At 40.2% G+C, this 17,113-nt stretch overlaps 1 protein-coding gene across 1 annotated transcript in view; it reads left to right on the forward strand.

The window, feature by feature from the left end:
• TUBGCP5 (tubulin gamma complex component 5) overlaps positions 1–17,113 on the forward strand; it is a 326,919-nt gene that overhangs the window by 135,057 nt on the left and 174,749 nt on the right. Inside the window, exons 9-10 of the mRNA XM_069204290.1 lie at positions 10,293–10,386; positions 16,600–16,846. Of these exons, the coding sequence (XP_069060391.1) occupies positions 10,293–10,386; positions 16,600–16,846 (341 nt within the window). The remainder of the gene's footprint in view (positions 1–10,292; positions 10,387–16,599; positions 16,847–17,113) is intronic.

The raw sequence follows: 17,113 nt of genomic DNA on the forward strand, positions 1-17,113 counted from the left end.
CAAACAATGCTTCTCCATGACCCAGATACATCTGAGGAAGGGGAGCTCCAGGACACTCATTCGGAATGGGATGAATTCCTTACTCCACACCATCATGTCTGTCTCCCACTCTAGTGGACTCTCCACCAGAAGACATAGGGGGTTTCCACAATTCGCTGGAAAGAGCAACTAAAACATTTGCTCTCCCCATGCCCACTAAACAGATGGGCTGTTTTTATATGACTTCAAAGAATCATTTCAAAAGAGTGTAAGCTCCATGCCCATTGTCAGTTACATCAGGGAAGAGGGCTTAAAAGTGGTGGAAAATCCAGCTACAGTAACAGCAGTCCTTCCACACTTAGACAAAAAATACAAAGCCCTGGAGGACGCCCCAGCTTGTCTTACTGGGCATCCAAAGCCTGATTTAGTGATAACACAGGCAGCACAGAGGCAATCTTAGAACCCGCCCACTCCGATCACTACACCACCAGGCAAGGAGGAACGATGCTTGGACAATATTGGAAAGTGTTTTTCCTCAATGTCAGGCTAACAGTTAGGGTGGCGAATTCCTTAGCTGTCTTGGTGAGATATGATAGACAATTATGTGCTGACATCACCCTGTATTTTGACCAACTCCCCGAAGAAACCAAGATGGAGGCAAAGGAGATATTACAAGAAGGAGAGCGGGCCTCTGGTGAAATCATAGACTGTGCAGTGGATAGTGTCACCATTGCATTTAGACAACTGGCAGGTTTGGCGGTACTTAGAAGGCAAGGTTGGCTTAAGGTTGCCACTTTCAGACCAGAGGTGCAAAACAAGATTTTAGATCGTCCCTTTGATGGAGAAGCCCTTTTTGGCAAACATGTAGATGAAGCCCTGCAAGCAATTAAAACAGACATGGACACAGCCAGACTGTTGGGGACTCTCCAGTTTAGGAAGTTACCCTTTCATGGTGCCAAAGTAAGAGGGATACCATCTTATAGAGAAAGCTTCCACCAATACTGCAACCCCTCCTACACATCTGCCTTTCAGCAATTTCACCTGCAATATTCCCAAACACATCCTCCACAAGCGGCCTACAACAGATCTCCACCTAGAGGGAGAGCAGCTCGCCAGGGAAAAATAAACGGGTCGTTGCCAATGACCTGTTACAAGCTTCAGCTACTACTGTCTCCACCACTCTAATTGGGAGGAAAAATATCCCAGCTCACCCAACGGCAGCATGAAGTAACATCGGACTACTGGGTACTATAGCTTTTCAATTCGGCCACACCTTATGATTTATTCAGATCCCACCTTCAAACCCACCACACACCTCCATCCCCGAACATCTAAAACTGCTCAAGTTGGAGGTCAAGACCATTCTCAGAAAGGGAGCGATAGAGTACCTTCGCCACAACAAGGAAAGGGATTCTATTCCTGTTTCTTTCTCATGTGCAAAAAGTGGAAAGAATGGTGACCTATCCTTGACTTAAGGCATCTCAACAAATATCTAAAAAAAAAACTGTCACTCTGCATGGTTACATTACAAGACATTCTCCTGCGTCTAAACCAGAGAGATTATATGTCAACTCTAGATTTACAAGACGCATATTTCCACATCCCCATCGATCCTGCCCACAGGAAATTCTTACGATTCACAGTAGCCAGCAACCATTACCAGTTAAGAGATCCTCACTTTGGCCTGAAGTCAGCCCTCAGGATATTCACAAAGTGTCTGGGACCAGTAGCATCCTTCTTAAGGAAACAAACACCAAAGACAGATATTACCCAGAGGTCAACAGAGGACTGCATTGCCCTATTCGACAACCAGAGTCTTACTCTGATTTGGAATAAATCAAAACCCCAGCCGTTGTGGGTTATAACCTTTTTTGGAGCGACCCTGGACACAGTCAACAACAGGGCCTGCCTCACATCAGAAAGACAAATGAAGATTATATCCTTGGCTCAGTCTGTTCAGAGAAGAGTCTCTTTCAGTATGCCTCTACACGTCACTCTTGGGGATGATGATGTCAGGCATTCAGCTGGTTTCATTCTACCATCTAAGAATGAAACCCCTCCAGGAAGAATTAGATCTTCAATGGGTACAGATGACAGTTTGTTTAATAATACCATCAAAGTTACTCCAGTCATGATTGAAGGCCTACATTGATTGACGCTAAAGACACACCTCACAATAAGTCTTTTTTTTTTTTTTTTTCTTCATTCAACCCTCTCAGATGTTCATTACCACTAACGCTTCCCTGGAGGGATGGTGAGCACAACTCCAGAACCTGCAAGTCAGTGGAAGGTGGCAAAAACCTCTTCAGAACTGTCACATCAGCCTACTCGAGCTGAAGGCAGTGCATCTGACTTTACCGGCTTTCCTGCCCAAGATACAGAACTCTGCAGTTCTCACACAGACAGCACAACAACGATGCACTACTTAAACGAGGGGGTACGAGATTGCTTCACAAGGCATCTAGAATTGGTCCATTGGAAATGGAGTGCATCTAAGAGCGGAGCATGTCCAAAGGAAACTAAACAAGATAGCGGATACTCTCAGCATAACAAGGTCCTCGTGCCATGAGTGGGAACTGAGTCAGGAGGTACTCAACCAGGTATTGTCACAGTGGGGCAAACCCAATCTGGACCTCTTTGCAAACCCACAGAACACCAAATGCTGAGTGTTTGCAAGCTGGCATCACCATCCGAGATCCTGGGGGAATGCATTTTCAATGGCATGCTGTGGAACCTTTGCTTACGCTTTTTCAGCCATTCCCCTGATTCCGAGACTTCTCATGAAGATAGAGACTTGCAGACTAATATTGATAGCCCCAAGATGGCCTCGCCACCATTGGTTTACAGAATTTCTCCTTCTGTCAGAGACACCTCACATTCCACTGAAGGTCTCGCCATATCTTCTGACAATGAAGGGAGGCCAAGAATTGCATCGGGATCCCAAGTCTCTAAAATGATCGGCCTGGCTCCTGATCACAATGAATTTGCCGAAATGTAGAGGGATACTCTCAAAGGCCAGAGTGGATAGTGCAAACAAGATTCATTCTCACAATGGAAAAGATGTCGTTTATTGCGTCATCGGGAACAGATAAATCCATAACCTCATCGCTGGAGCAGATATTGCCATACCGATTACATCTGACAAGTTCAGGATTAGCCCATGCATCCATTAGAGTTTACCTGGTGGACATACCTGGTTTCAGACTTCCTTCCAAAGTCTCCTTCTTTATGGTCCTCCAGAGTAATCAAACAGTTCCTTAAAGGATTGTTTAGGTTCTTCCATCTTGGCCCCCGAACACTGTATTGTCACAGCTCATGAAGCATCCATCTGAACCTATTCACAGAGCAGATTTAAAATAGTTATCTTGGAAGGTTGCTCTTGTGGCCCTGACATCTGCCACATGTGTCAGTGTGATCCAAGCTCTCACTATTAAAGAGCACTTCCTTCATTTTAAAGATGACAGGGTAGTTCTTCCCACAAACCCTAAGTTTGTCTCTAAAGTCCCTTTGGACATTCATCTCAACGAGTCTTTGATCCCTATGACCTTCTTTCTGAACCCAGCAACTCCAGCTGAAAGGGCCCTTTACTCTTTGGTCGTCAAGAGGTGATTCAGATTCTACATAGACAATACCAAGACTTTTCATAAATCTAATAAGCTATTTGGGGCTTACAGTGCACCAAGGAAAGGGCAACCCCTTTCCAAATAGAGTATAGCTAGATGGATTGTTGCTACAAATCATTTTTGTCACCAAGCAGCAGGAAAGTGATTACAGACTTCAGTACATGCTCCTTCCACAAGATCTTTCTCACCTCAATGGCATTGCATGCTGGTGTACCACTACAGGACATTTGCAGAGCACCTATCTGGAAGAGTACACACACCTTTACACTATCCTACTGTTAAGAATCCATCCCTCAAGGTGATGTTGCTGTAGGCCAAGCAGTTCTGAGACATCTTTTTCAGTAAAGGTGAGCTAACATTCTTGCCACCATCCTTTTTTCTAGTCTGCATATTGCATACTGAACTGTTTATCCACACCTTATGACCTGCATACATATTTGTTATTGATTATATTATGTTTCGGTTTTACTTTTTCTAATATCGTATATCGTATAGTAAAGCCGGCCGCGTGCAGCCTTCCAGGCGAGAAATATGCTGCATGAAGAAAATAAGTCTGCACCAATCTCAGTCGTGAGGACATAGTCAAACGTGGCTGTTTAATAAGGATGGTTTGCTGCTGCTGCTGCTGCTGCTGCTGCTAATGATGAACAGAAACATGTATGCTTAATACTTCCCTCTATGGCCGCCTTGTTTTTTCATCCTAGATTTTACAATATTTTGTTTGGTTCTACAAGTGAACAAAGAGCAGTCTACATATAGGGGGTTATTACAACTTTGGAGGAGGCGTTAATCCGTCCCTAAAGTGACGGATATACCACCAGCCGTATTACGAGTCCATTATATCCTATGGAACTTGTAATACGGCTGGTGGTATATCCGTCACTTTACCGTCACTTTTGGGACGGATTAACACCTCCTCCAAAGTTGTAATAACCCCCATTGTCTCTTGAAAATTAGCAAATGAATCTTAACACCGAAAGCAAATTATGACGTGTGAATGTTTACCGCTCTCAAACAGATCATGTGAGAACCAGTGAAGATAGAGATGGAAAGCAGTTTAAGCTTTTAAACCATGCATCCCACAATAAAAGCATAGAAGAACAAGTTAATTACTTCGGTAATACATTATCTGGTAGAGACAGGATCTAGCTGCAGATTCCTTACTTTAGAATCTTCCACAGGCGTGAGCCTGGATCCGGAACCTTTTTTCCCATGGCACTTCTGTGCTTTGGAAGAGGGCGTTGTACGAGTCCGTCTCAACCGCGTCACATGATGTGATGTCAGCTGCATCCATATAACCCCCTCGCCGACATCAGTTTCTTCTGTGACTATTTTCCATGCTCAAACCATGGATCCTCCTATAGAAACTTGCCTATTACAACAATGTGCTAGCACCTGTGTCAAATAATCTCAGACTTCTTAATTCAGGTTGTAGATTTCCATAACAAATTCTTCTGAGACCAAAGAGGACTCAGTTTGCAGAACAAGGAGTATGGGAGGGTTGTTAAAGAATCTGCACTTGATCCTATCTCTACCATATAAAGTGTTGCCGAAGGTATGTAACTTGTTCATCTGATAGAGACACCTAGCCACATATTCCTAACTTTAGAATCCGATACCAAAGTCATAGTAACCTGGAGGAGGGAATGTGAACTGAGGCCTTAAAAAAAAAAAACACTTTAGAACAAGAGAAAAAGACCGGACAATCATAATAATTAAGGTCAGTATAATAATATACTCGACGACATCAAAACCTGTGGAAGGAACCACAGGTAAATAAAACCATGATACTTAAAAACCATGGGAATAAATTCATCCATGTTAGTATTTGAAATGTTTGTCAGAATCGACCCAACAATATTGAGAGTCTCTAACCGGAAAAAAACTGGTCTAGTACAAGAGAAATATACCATGTAGTCATGAGAATACCTGTGAGGAAAAACATCCTCTTTACTAAAAGACGTGTGTAAAGGACCACAGTAAGAAAAAGTTATAAAAACATGGGTGATGCTATCTCCATGCTCTTAATGATCGAGACCAATAAAAATGTGGCTTTAGATCAAAAACAGTCCAGAATAATTAAAAAAGACCGGGCATTCATAAGAATGTAGGTGAGCCTTAACATATTTTATAACGTAAAACTTGTGGGATAAACTATAGATAAAGAGTCAAAAACATTCAAAACATGGAATTAAAAATCCATGTTAAAATGACCAATTGGTATTGGAGGCAAAGTAACAAAATTAATATAAAACTACTTGCTCCCTTAATGGGATCAGAACCCATGCATGAGCCCCCCAGAAGTACTGTGGTCTAGACTACTGCAATGAAAGTCATGTAGAAAAAGAAAACATGGCTAAGAAACTGTACCCATGACCATAGGACGATATCGCCAAATGATCTAGTTAAGATAAATCTATTTGTTCTTATATATAGACTGAAACTGCATGTTCTACCCTGTTGGAACGCAGAGCAGCATGACATGTCATTGAGCAGCACCTCTTACATTGTAAATGTATATCCTAACCAGACCAACACTATAAGAGAAACATATAATGTTTATCTCTTACAGAGAAAACATAAAATTGCTCTTTTTTTGTTTTTTTAAGTTGTTGAAGGCAACAATAGCAACCATTTGGCATATAATTATACTTTTCCTAAGGAAAAGTAGCTTGAGATGACAAAAACATCTTCATGATATTCTCAATATATACCTACGGACGCAGGAGTATAATAAACAGCTGCCTATGTAGTAACCAACAAAATATATATGTGTATTTCTCTTTATATTATAAAAATGAATAAAACCGCACACATGAAAAAAGGTCCTTAGTAGTGTGGCGGAAACTAAGATGTGACCGTGACACTCTTAATGAACAAGACTCATCTACAGATTAACTAGAAAAAGGGTGTCAATGATGCAAAAACAGAGAATTTACAGAATTTTGAAGTAAAAGAATCCATCCAATTTTGTATATTCCATATTATGACAATACTTCTAAATGTGTGAACCCAAACTACAACTAGTGTCAGGTAACGATGAAAACAGGTGTACCTAGATGAGGTATTAACATATAACCCTCTTATGCACAACAGATATAAATATCATCGTAGAGAAGAAGAAATACCCCTGAAGAGGGTAAAATCCTTCCGAAAGGAAGGAAGTCTTGAACCCAAACACAAAAGAGCAGAACAGCTCCTAAAGAGTCAATAATTTTAATTATTCTATACAAGAGACTGGACAGAATCTACAGAGAGATACGTCTCAGTAAAGACCCATGATAAACTGATATAAGCCAGGAAACGAATAATGTTCAAAGAACATGTTGACACCATACAATTGTCTACACCAAAGTGTAGAAATACATTACATTGTGATGGCTTTCTAATATAAAACCTGTAAGAGCAAAACTAGGAAAGTCTTAAAGTCGTCAAGGTGATACTTTATGGCTTCTGAAGTGTCCAATCTACCAAAATTAGAACATCTGACACAAACATATCATAGGTAAAAGTAGAACGTACAGCACAATTAGTGTAGATCAACAGCTACCTTGTTTGACATTACAAGGAGTTAGTAAACAGACACCCTTAGTGCTGTAGAATCATTAAAGAAACCTCTTTAAACATATATTAAACAATATACTGACACTCCCAACGAGCTGTTAATATTGCATGTTCCCTATGAGTGATACTAGTATAATTCCATAATCATACAAGTTAAACTGTCTTCAGAGGGAGCAATTCCATACCCCAGATGAAGGTGTAGTAGCCCAAAAGTTAAGGAATCCTGATTGTGCACATATACGTGAATGCTCAGCGGCATGAAAGCAGATCATCCACTTAGAGTATGGTATATACCATGAAGGTAACAACTCTTAAGCACAACCTTTTTTTCCAGAGTAAAGTAAACAATATTTCCTTTATATCGGGTGAATAAAAAGTGATAACCCTCTAAGAGGCTGTTATTGACAAACTTGAAGTGGAAAGCCAACACTGTGCACCAAGTGATGACAGTTATGAAAGTAGCTTTGAAACATTATGCATGAAAAGGACTATAGGATTCCAGGGCACTATACCCAATAAGAACTTAAGGAAAAATAACTCCTTCCAAAAGCGGGAACACCCTCTGGGTGCCACCATTAGGTGGAACAGACATAGAGCTGAAAAAGCCTCATGGCCCTGCTTGAAGCATGGCTAATCCATGAAACAAATACAGATATCCCCCTACCAGCCAGTACAGGGTCAACTAGACCAAAAGGTAGAAAGGAATCAAGCTAATATGCTGTTCCACCCATACTGTCACGAAAACACCTTAAAGCTGAGTCTGCCTGTGCACCAAATAAATGGGCACCATCAGCCAGCATGTCAATCAATGTGACTTGGACTGGCTCTGAAAATCCTGAGGTATGTAACCAGGCACGGTGACGTGGCTGGACTGAGGAAGCCATAGCTCGATTCACAGAGTTAGTAGTATCCAAACCACAGCAAATGATTCGTTTAGCTGCTTGCTGGCCATCTTGAATGATAGGGGTAAGAGTACTCCTGATATCTTCCGGACGCGTAGGCAAGATGTTTGCCAATGAGTCCAATAATGAATGAGACAAACGTCCAAGAACACAAGTTGTATGTTCAGAGCGAAGAGTAGAACGTGTGGAGGAAAACATATGCCTGCCACAGGCATCTAGAATCCTGGAATCTCTTTCAGATGGGACATGTGAGAGAGACTCAATATCATGGGTGGGCAAAGTGGCCTGTACCACCAAATGTCTGAGTAAGATGTCTTACGAGACAAGCCAGATCACCAAGGGCAGGTTGGTTCCTCTGAGATATAGCCCGGTATCAGGCTTAGCCCAAGCCCCCACCAAACATCATGTAGGGCTTCGCTGTAAGGAAGCACTGGCACAACCCCTGTTTGGCCTTGATGGAGGACATCAGTTAGGCGATCTGAAGTTAATTCCAATGAAAAAAGTGTTAGATCCAAAACTAAGAAACTACAGCAACCCTTCTCAGCATGTCAACAACAGAGGAGTGTGCTTCCATAAAAGTCCGGGAGTGGGAGGGATTAGGCCTGAGGCTAAAGAAGAATACAAACCACTAGCCACAGCTAGCCAGCTGTCCTCTCTATGAGGTTGACAAGTATCCAACTCCTCTACAACCTCTCCACCATGTTCCTTAGAAGGATAAAAATGAGGGGACTCTTCAGAATGTGGATGAAGATCAGGGATAACCGGCATGACTGGTGCCGTATCAGATGTTAGACAGCGTCAAGAAGGTGGTTCCTTGACGTTGATTTTGACTTCAGATGGGGAGAGGGATTTAACTTTGATCAGCACTGCCAGCGGAGTCGCCAGTCAGCTGATCGAATATGGAAACTGAAGTTGGAAACCCCAAAGGGCTGTGCACTGGCACTGTAACGGCTTTTCAACTAAACCTGAAGGCCTAACTGAAGCTGAGGGCGAACCTGCCGGCATGGACACAGTCAACGCACTTTGCACCTCCTTGAGACACACAGGCGCGCCAGAGGAAGGTGATTCACCAAAAACAGCATGAACGGAAACGTAATACTCAAGCATCTGGTTTAGTCTCCCCGGCCTCTGAAAGACTCTGACCTCGACTCCTCAGCTGAGGAACGGTGGGAGGCTGTATGTAATGAAGTCGGCAACTTATGTGACTTCGACTGCTTGCGTCAAGACTTAACTCTTGATGTCGATGGAGAATGGCGACCACGAGAACGACTCCTTGAACGGGTCCATGAATGGACGTCAGTACGAGAATGAGACCTTGATTGACAGGAAGTTTGGGACGACTCCGACATCCTCGCTGCCAGAAGCTTCACACGACACTCTCGCAGAGCTTTTGGTTGAAGCTGACAACAGAAGTCACACTCTTCGGCGTCATGGTGCTCACCCAGACACCACATACAAATCGAGTGGGGGTCCGTAGCCCACATTTGTCGTCCACAGGACCACAGGGTTTGAACCCTGAAGACATAGACAAGAAAAAGCACACTGTTTCAACAAAGAAAACATCGAAGTAGGTCGAAAATGGCCTGACTAACAGTTATCGGATCTGCGTTGCAAGCGTGGAAGAGAAGGAACGGTCAGTGGCGAGGGAGCTATATGGACTCTGCGGACATAACATCCAGTGACAACATCATGACGGAGTCCACGAGATGCCCTCTTCCAAATCGCAGAACATGCTATGGGTAAAAGGTTTTCTGGTCCAGGCTTACGTCTGGGAAAGACTGTAAAGTAAGGAATCTGTGGTTAGATGTCTCTTTCAGATTCTCTGCTTTCACCTGGTGTGTCTTAGAATTGTTGTTTAACTCTCCTTAATCCTAAGGTAGCAGGATTCAGCACTGTTGAGGTGTCCCAATAAAATCTCATAATTTAAGATTTCTATATTTTCCATCAGAATTCAGTGTCCCTGTTATTATTAGGCCTTCTGTTTCTTTACAGTTGATCAAGTTATATTGTGATTTTTCACTAGACTATATATACCCTGTGTTTTGTGTTCTATATTTCTCTGTGGAAGACATTCTAGCCAAGGTGTACCAAGATTGCTTCAAAGTTCTGTTACTGTTGTTGCAGTTTACAAATTTATTCTGCTCTTAAACTGTTCTGGATGCAAAATTTAGAGTTAGGGTCTTAGACTTTTGACTGCCAGTAAAATATTGTTTTCCATTTTCAGGCTACTGTCAGGAGTGAAAAAGATGTTTATCTTTCAGTTGAATGATGGGAAAGTGACAGTCAGGAGTGACATTGTAGTGACTCATGTCACCCATGTAAGTAACTTAAAGCATTACCAAATAGAGAAGGTTTTATATACCGATAATAGCTGTTGAACTTGTCCATCTACTTGAATTGGGTCAGGTTATCATCTTGCCTCACTGATGATCTTTTGCTGCTTTAAATAAAACTGATGTGGAATATCTGAATAAAAATAACTAAACATAAGATGACTAGACTTATCTGCTGCTGTAATATTAGCATAGTAGAATTGCACTTTTAAATTTAATAGTTCTTCAGACAATAATACATGCTCGAAAATATATACGTTTAAAGTTGCTGCATCTAGATTTTACTGTGCTTCATGTAGCGTTAGTGTTACACAAGAGGGGGAATCCATGTCTCGTTTTCAGGATTTGCATATAGCTGAACTTTGCATTCCACACATCCACATTTGGCTTAGCTGTATTTATGTGCAGTGACAGAGACCAACTTGGGTAGTGAACCCCTTTCAAATACTGTCCGTCAGTCACTCAAACTGAATCTAATTTCAATCCACAGTCTATTAGACTTTTAGGGTTTATATAACAATTATCCACAACATGTATAAACCCACAATTTAATCTGCACCCTAATTGGCAAGGCTGCTTTAAAAAAAAAAAAAAAAAAAAAAAAAGATAAAGCCACTCTCCTGGAAATATTCATGGCTATTGAAAAGTTGTTCTTTTTTTCTGTAAATTGAGACCGTTTCTACCAAATTGTAATCTGGCCAGTTAACATAAACATGTTGCATACCAGATCCCCAATCTTACTCTTGCAAAAGTAAGACATTCTAACCAGTAAGTAATGATTATTCAAGAAATCTTTGCCTTTTATTAATAAGTTGGCATGCATTTTAATTGTTTATTTGTAAATTCCATATCCTGCTTTCTTTGTCTAGTTTTTAAGTTTGATGTGTAATGGTGCTTGTGCCATTCAGGTAAAATATTGTATTTTATACCTACTTGAATAGGCTTTGGTTCAGCTTCTTTTAGTCATTGGCTTGCGACATAGCAGGTCACATCTTGCATCAGCCCACATAAGTATTTTAGAATCATCTTTTTATTGCCTGCTGGGGCGTATCCTTTGAAACTGATTGGATCTTTTTTTGCCCCTAATTTTCTTAACCTTTCTTTTATCTTTAGTTGTGGAGCTTTTAGCCTCTCCTTTTGGTTCCTCCTTAGTGGGTGGAGCAGATGCTGTCTTTTTACTGCTTCTTTACAGATAGGGCAGCATTTAATTTATGTTGCACCATTAAAGTAATGTGATAAAGCCAAGTGTCTATATGTGTGCCAAACACGTATTACTGTATCCTCTATTCGATTTCACAAGACCAAGAACATTTTTATGCGTCATAGCTGCCAATAGCCTGTATGTGCCAAAGTGCACCAAAGACAATTCATATAGGACACAGCAGGCTGCAGACTCACATTGGTTAGGTTGTTTGTGAATTCTGCTGCCACTTTTATTTTTTTAGAGAGTCACAATGAGATGGAGTATGTTGAAAAGAAAATCACAGATTTGTGCTATATTGTTATAAAAGAGATAATGTAGTAGTTGCAGTCCTTAATTCTTTTTTTTTTTAAATAAATCATATTATTAATTTCAATCATAAGAGGAGCAACCACATTACAGAGACATTGTGGTCTAGGCATTACAGCTGGACTCGTTCCCCCCTGGTGTGTCTCCCCCATATCTGCATGGAGCCCCACATTTCACAATTTCGGTGTTGCTGCTTATAACGGGTTATGACAAATGTCTCCTCTATATCCATTCCAGTGACCCCAGATCTTTGTCCATATGCGTGGGCAACTGTGACCCTCCTATATCACTTGTTGTGCCAGCCTGCACTAATCCATATCTTTTTTCCAGTCCTCCAGTTGGGTTGGTTGTTCGGATCCCCACAGTCTGCAGTCCCCAATTCTTGATCTGCAGTGAAACACTTTCACCAATCAGTGATCATATATAGCCGCAAAATTTAGATATGGTGTTGAAAGCAAAGTTGCGGTGAAAATAGGTAACTGTTGTGAACAGCATTAACTTTGGTCCTGGTTGACTTTAAAATTGTGTTAAGAACACAATGGGGAAAATGGGTGGCAGTGATTTTTAGAATACATGAAAGCCATCAAATGAATACAGCTTATTCAGCATCTGAAGGTCAAGCTATTGCCCTTTCAATTCCCTTTATTGACGAATATAATGTAACACTTCCTCCTATTATGTAGAGCACCTTCACCTAATGTCAGCTTTGCATAATGTTTTCCGGTGGTTGAATTGGCAATACATCTGAAGTCCCTAATAATACTCTGTTTTTGAAATGGATTACAGTGGGCTGGCCAGATGATTGTTTAATTAAATTTGGTGTCAGTTATCATGACAATTAAAAAAACTTCATTCACAACAACATTTTTTATATGAGGTGTTTTGTTTTATTTCAGAATCACACATGACAAAGATGTATCAGGAATTTCCAGAAGTAAGACCTGTTTACTTTCAGTCCAGATTTGCTAAGCTGGCTTTCCATTGAGTAAGCATGTCGTACTGCTGGAACTTATGAGTAAGTGATTAAGAGATGGTTATCCAGCAGTGTTATGGCTTTTTAAGACCTAAATCCATTAGGAAAAAGAGATAAAACCATAGCAGTAGGATATTGTCTGTGAAAGGAACTCACATTTGAGCTAAGTTGAGAACAACTTATGAAGTAGGCATTAACAACATCTCTTGGGTTCCACAAGTTCCACTATTCCCATTAGCAAAGTGAATGGTTGCTATGCTTCTCACATCCAAGTGATCAGCTACACAAACCCAATGTACTGGAGATTTCTTGAGATAAAACGGAGTGCTTTAGGACTTTTTGAGGTTAAACTTAACCCGCATCCATCTTAGGGACCCCCTTACAATATTGTGAAGTTACCTGCATGTGCTCTACAAAACACTTGAATGAATATGTAAACTGTGACACTAACCTTACAACTCAGACTTTGCCTGTCTGTAACACTTTAAAAAAATTAGTACTGCGGAGAGGAGTACTTGAGGAGAATTGTAGAGAAAGACTGTATCTTTAGGCCATTTATTGCAATTATTAATGCCATCCTTTTGTAATATTTATGAACTTTAAGACAATATTAGCCTGTGTCCAGCCTTTGGCTATCATTATTTTACCCCGTGGATGTATGCTGATGACAATCAGGTTATGTCTAGTTGTTTGGACTTTGGTACTACAGCTAAGAAATGTAATTGAAACATTTTGATAATGTGGAACTTGGCAGGTAGACACTGACTTAAACCTAATTCGGAGATGGCTAAGTTTATGGTTGTGTGCCTCTGCGTCACCTGTACTTGGTCAGCTGTGTTTAGGCTAGCGCTTTGCAGTTACCTTGTGTAGAACAAGGGCTTTAGGATAAATTCTGGTCTGTACCTTGCTACGTTGGTTAATATAGTTTATGGCTCCTTTGTTTCTTTGTTTGGAGGTGCTCTTTAACATAAACCCATTTTTTTCACTGGAAGATTCTTCTTTTAGCTCCCACCACAATCTACTGCCATTTATTGTTTTTGCAAATATTTGTTTAGATTGAGAGAATTAGGAGTCAATGTTAGGATCTGAAATCTTCTCTGGGCCCAGCTATAATATTTGCCTTACAACTGTGTGTTTTGACAATTAATGATTATAATCAGAAAGCCACTAAAGAATTTTTGAAACGTTGAAACTTCCCCCGTCATATGTTCCTTTTAGTTCTTTTAAAAACGGTGAAACGTGTATGCTTAACTTCAGCTATAGTCAATAGTGTCTGCGAACATTGATAAAGATAGTTTAATATCACATTTACTTTCATCCAAGAAACTGGAGGAATATCCTTGTAGATTATAAGCATCTTACCTACCATTTGTTCAGTACCAGTTTGCCCATCTTATATATCAAACTTTCTATTGACATGCCAGCTCCCCTTGGATAATGCCACAGTTCAAGGTGATCTCTCACCCCCATATTATTCTGCCCAAACCTTTATTATCTCCTGACACGGTTGAGTCCTATCCACACTTTTTGTCTCTCTCATGATTCCTGTCTAAACTACAAAAAGAACAGATATCATGGTTTTCCTAAGTACCACATAGCACACCTACAAATTGGTAACAGAGCAGCTCCACTGTCTGCTACATATTTGAACTGCGCAAAGTACAACTAATGTGAATGCTCCACAGTTTTTGAAAAGACAAATGTATTCCTTATAATTGTACAAAACTCTTGAAGCCTACTCACCCCTTCAAATTGTTGGAAGTGCCTTGTTTCTTTGGCTGACTAAAGAAAGGTTGAACCTTGTTGATCATAATTTCTTGAATGTCCAACAAATTACTTTAGACCTGTCACAAAACAATCATGTTCAGAGAAAAATATAAAACTTTTTTGCATTATTAGTTTTTTATTTAATTTGCGACCGAAACTTGCTGTTTTTTACTGGTTCATTACAGTCCTTGTTTTTAGCTGCAGCTCCGAGAAACCTTTGAGTGATCACGTGCTTCATAAATAGCTTATGAATAAATAGGTACAGATATGTTCATACGTGTTGTAAATCGAACCAACTTTGCACCTTCTATAGTGCAACGTCAGTTTTTTATTTTAGAGTAATGTACCTTAATCTTGCAATCTGTCATACATACAGTATCATAAAATCATGTACAGTCACCCCAAGATAATTTTTTTGTCTTACACTTTCAAAAGGCTCTCCATTCCCTTGGCCTGTATGGTATTGTAGTCAGAGTGCATCAGCATGCAGTTTGCGCTGTTACACCAGATCTGCCACACCTGCATTCTTTTCCCCAAGTGTGGCAAGCGTCCTTTGTATTTTCAGCGTCTAGTTACTATATACCACAGTGTAGACTTTTCAGCAAGTACAAGAGTTTTGCTGTTAAAATCGCTTTATCCCGTACTGGACCACAGTGATAGCCAGTAGCACACCCCAGACCATTACGCAATCCATGCTGTTTATTATATTTTGCTAATTGTATCTTTTTTCTGCCTAATTTATGTGTATTATATTAAGGAAAGCTGCTTTCCGTTGTTAAGTTGATATTCAGCTGGCTATAATGTGTTATATTATTGAAGATTAGTAGAGTGCTCTCACCTTTATAGTCCCCTTTAGAATCTCTTGGCGCCTTACATTGGTCAGTTAAGCCAGACAGAATTAAAGGTAATTTCAAGCAAATGAGAGCTTTAATTTATTTTCCTTTCCTGAAATAAACTAAGAGAAGATAGTTGCGAGTTTGAGTGGCAATGAATTCCAAAGTTTATGGTCCAGTCCACTATAGGAAGTTGTCCAAAACCTGGAGTATGTAAAATTAATTGATTTGAAAAACAGTGTATGGTTTAGTATGTAGTGAGTCAATCAACTTCAAAAGAACAAGAGGGAACCACATAGATTTCAGAATGGATGATACAGGGCATCGCAAACTAAATACTGACTTGACTGTGCAGTTAGTGAAGAGTTTGTCAGAGTGGTTCTGCAGGACTGTATAGCCGACCTGAAAAGGCAAGTTACTTGAATTTGTATTGATGGAAGTCTTTAGAATAGAGAAGATTTCATTCCCAGATAAACTCCTTGGCAATATTGCAGTGGGGGACCCGGTCAAGGCTGTTTTCTTTAGCCAAAACCCATACTCATTTAGAAGAGCAAGGTTGGCCTGATTTTCATCATGTAGAAAGAGTGGGAAGAGATAACAGATGCTACCTGAGCTTCCACTTGGCGGAATGAACTGCGTTTGTTGTCAGTACTTCTCCTTTAAAGATAGGCTTTAAGGCTAGTGCTGAAATCATGGTGCCATAAGGAGGGCTGCCAAAGATTTGAGCTCCCCCGGTGACCGAAAATTTGATTTCTTCTGCATTTGTTTTTTAGAAAATGTAGCCCCATGCATTCACTAACGTCTGAAAGACAGTTGTTTAGAGAGCAAGGTTATCTTAAGTCAAGTCTTCTGTTCTCCCAAGGTTAATAAGTCACTTGGAAATCCTTAAATTAGTATTTTAGCTTTATAGTTACTGGAATGAGGGATAATAGAAAAATTACAACTGTACTGCTGGTTCTCATATTCTGTAAAGTATTTTTATATTTTTGTTTGTGAATTCTTTTGTTGACGTTTTTGACATCTAAATTATGCATTTAATTATGAAATATTCACCTTGCTGTGTTGTTTGTTCGGAATAATGTATTTTGCTAATATTGAAAATGTCTTGTTTGTAGAACTGCCTAAGTTCGGTGCTGGAACAGATAGCAGCATATGGGCAGGTGGTGTTTCGTTTGCAGAAGTTCATTGATGAAGTCACAGGAAGCAGTCAAGAGATTGTATTGTCAGGGTCCATCCCTGTTCCAAAGAGGGGTAACGAAGCTCCTTTCCGCACTTACCAAGCATTTACATGGGCCTTATATAAATACTTGATGACTTTCAGGCAAGAGCTTACAGAAATTGAGAGATGCATTATCAACAAGGGTAAGATAATTTTTCTGAAAAAGCTAGATATTAAAGCATTGTAAAATACTTTTAGGTCTGTTGTGCTCTACATTTAGCCTTAATCCTATTGAATTGTAAGAGTATAAGCTTTTTTCCTAGTTTTGGTTTTATTTTTTATTTATGTACATTATTTGCAAAATATATTTCTGATGGTTACTTCTAATCACAGATTCCTCACCTTTAAAGTATCTTCATCTGCCAGATTGGATCTGGAAGATTTTTCAGCCTTGTCCTTGAGCGTCATTA

Source organism: Pleurodeles waltl, chromosome 8 (assembly GCF_031143425.1).
Source record: "Pleurodeles waltl isolate 20211129_DDA chromosome 8, aPleWal1.hap1.20221129, whole genome shotgun sequence".
Taxonomy (NCBI): Eukaryota; Metazoa; Chordata; class Amphibia; order Caudata; family Salamandridae; genus Pleurodeles; species Pleurodeles waltl.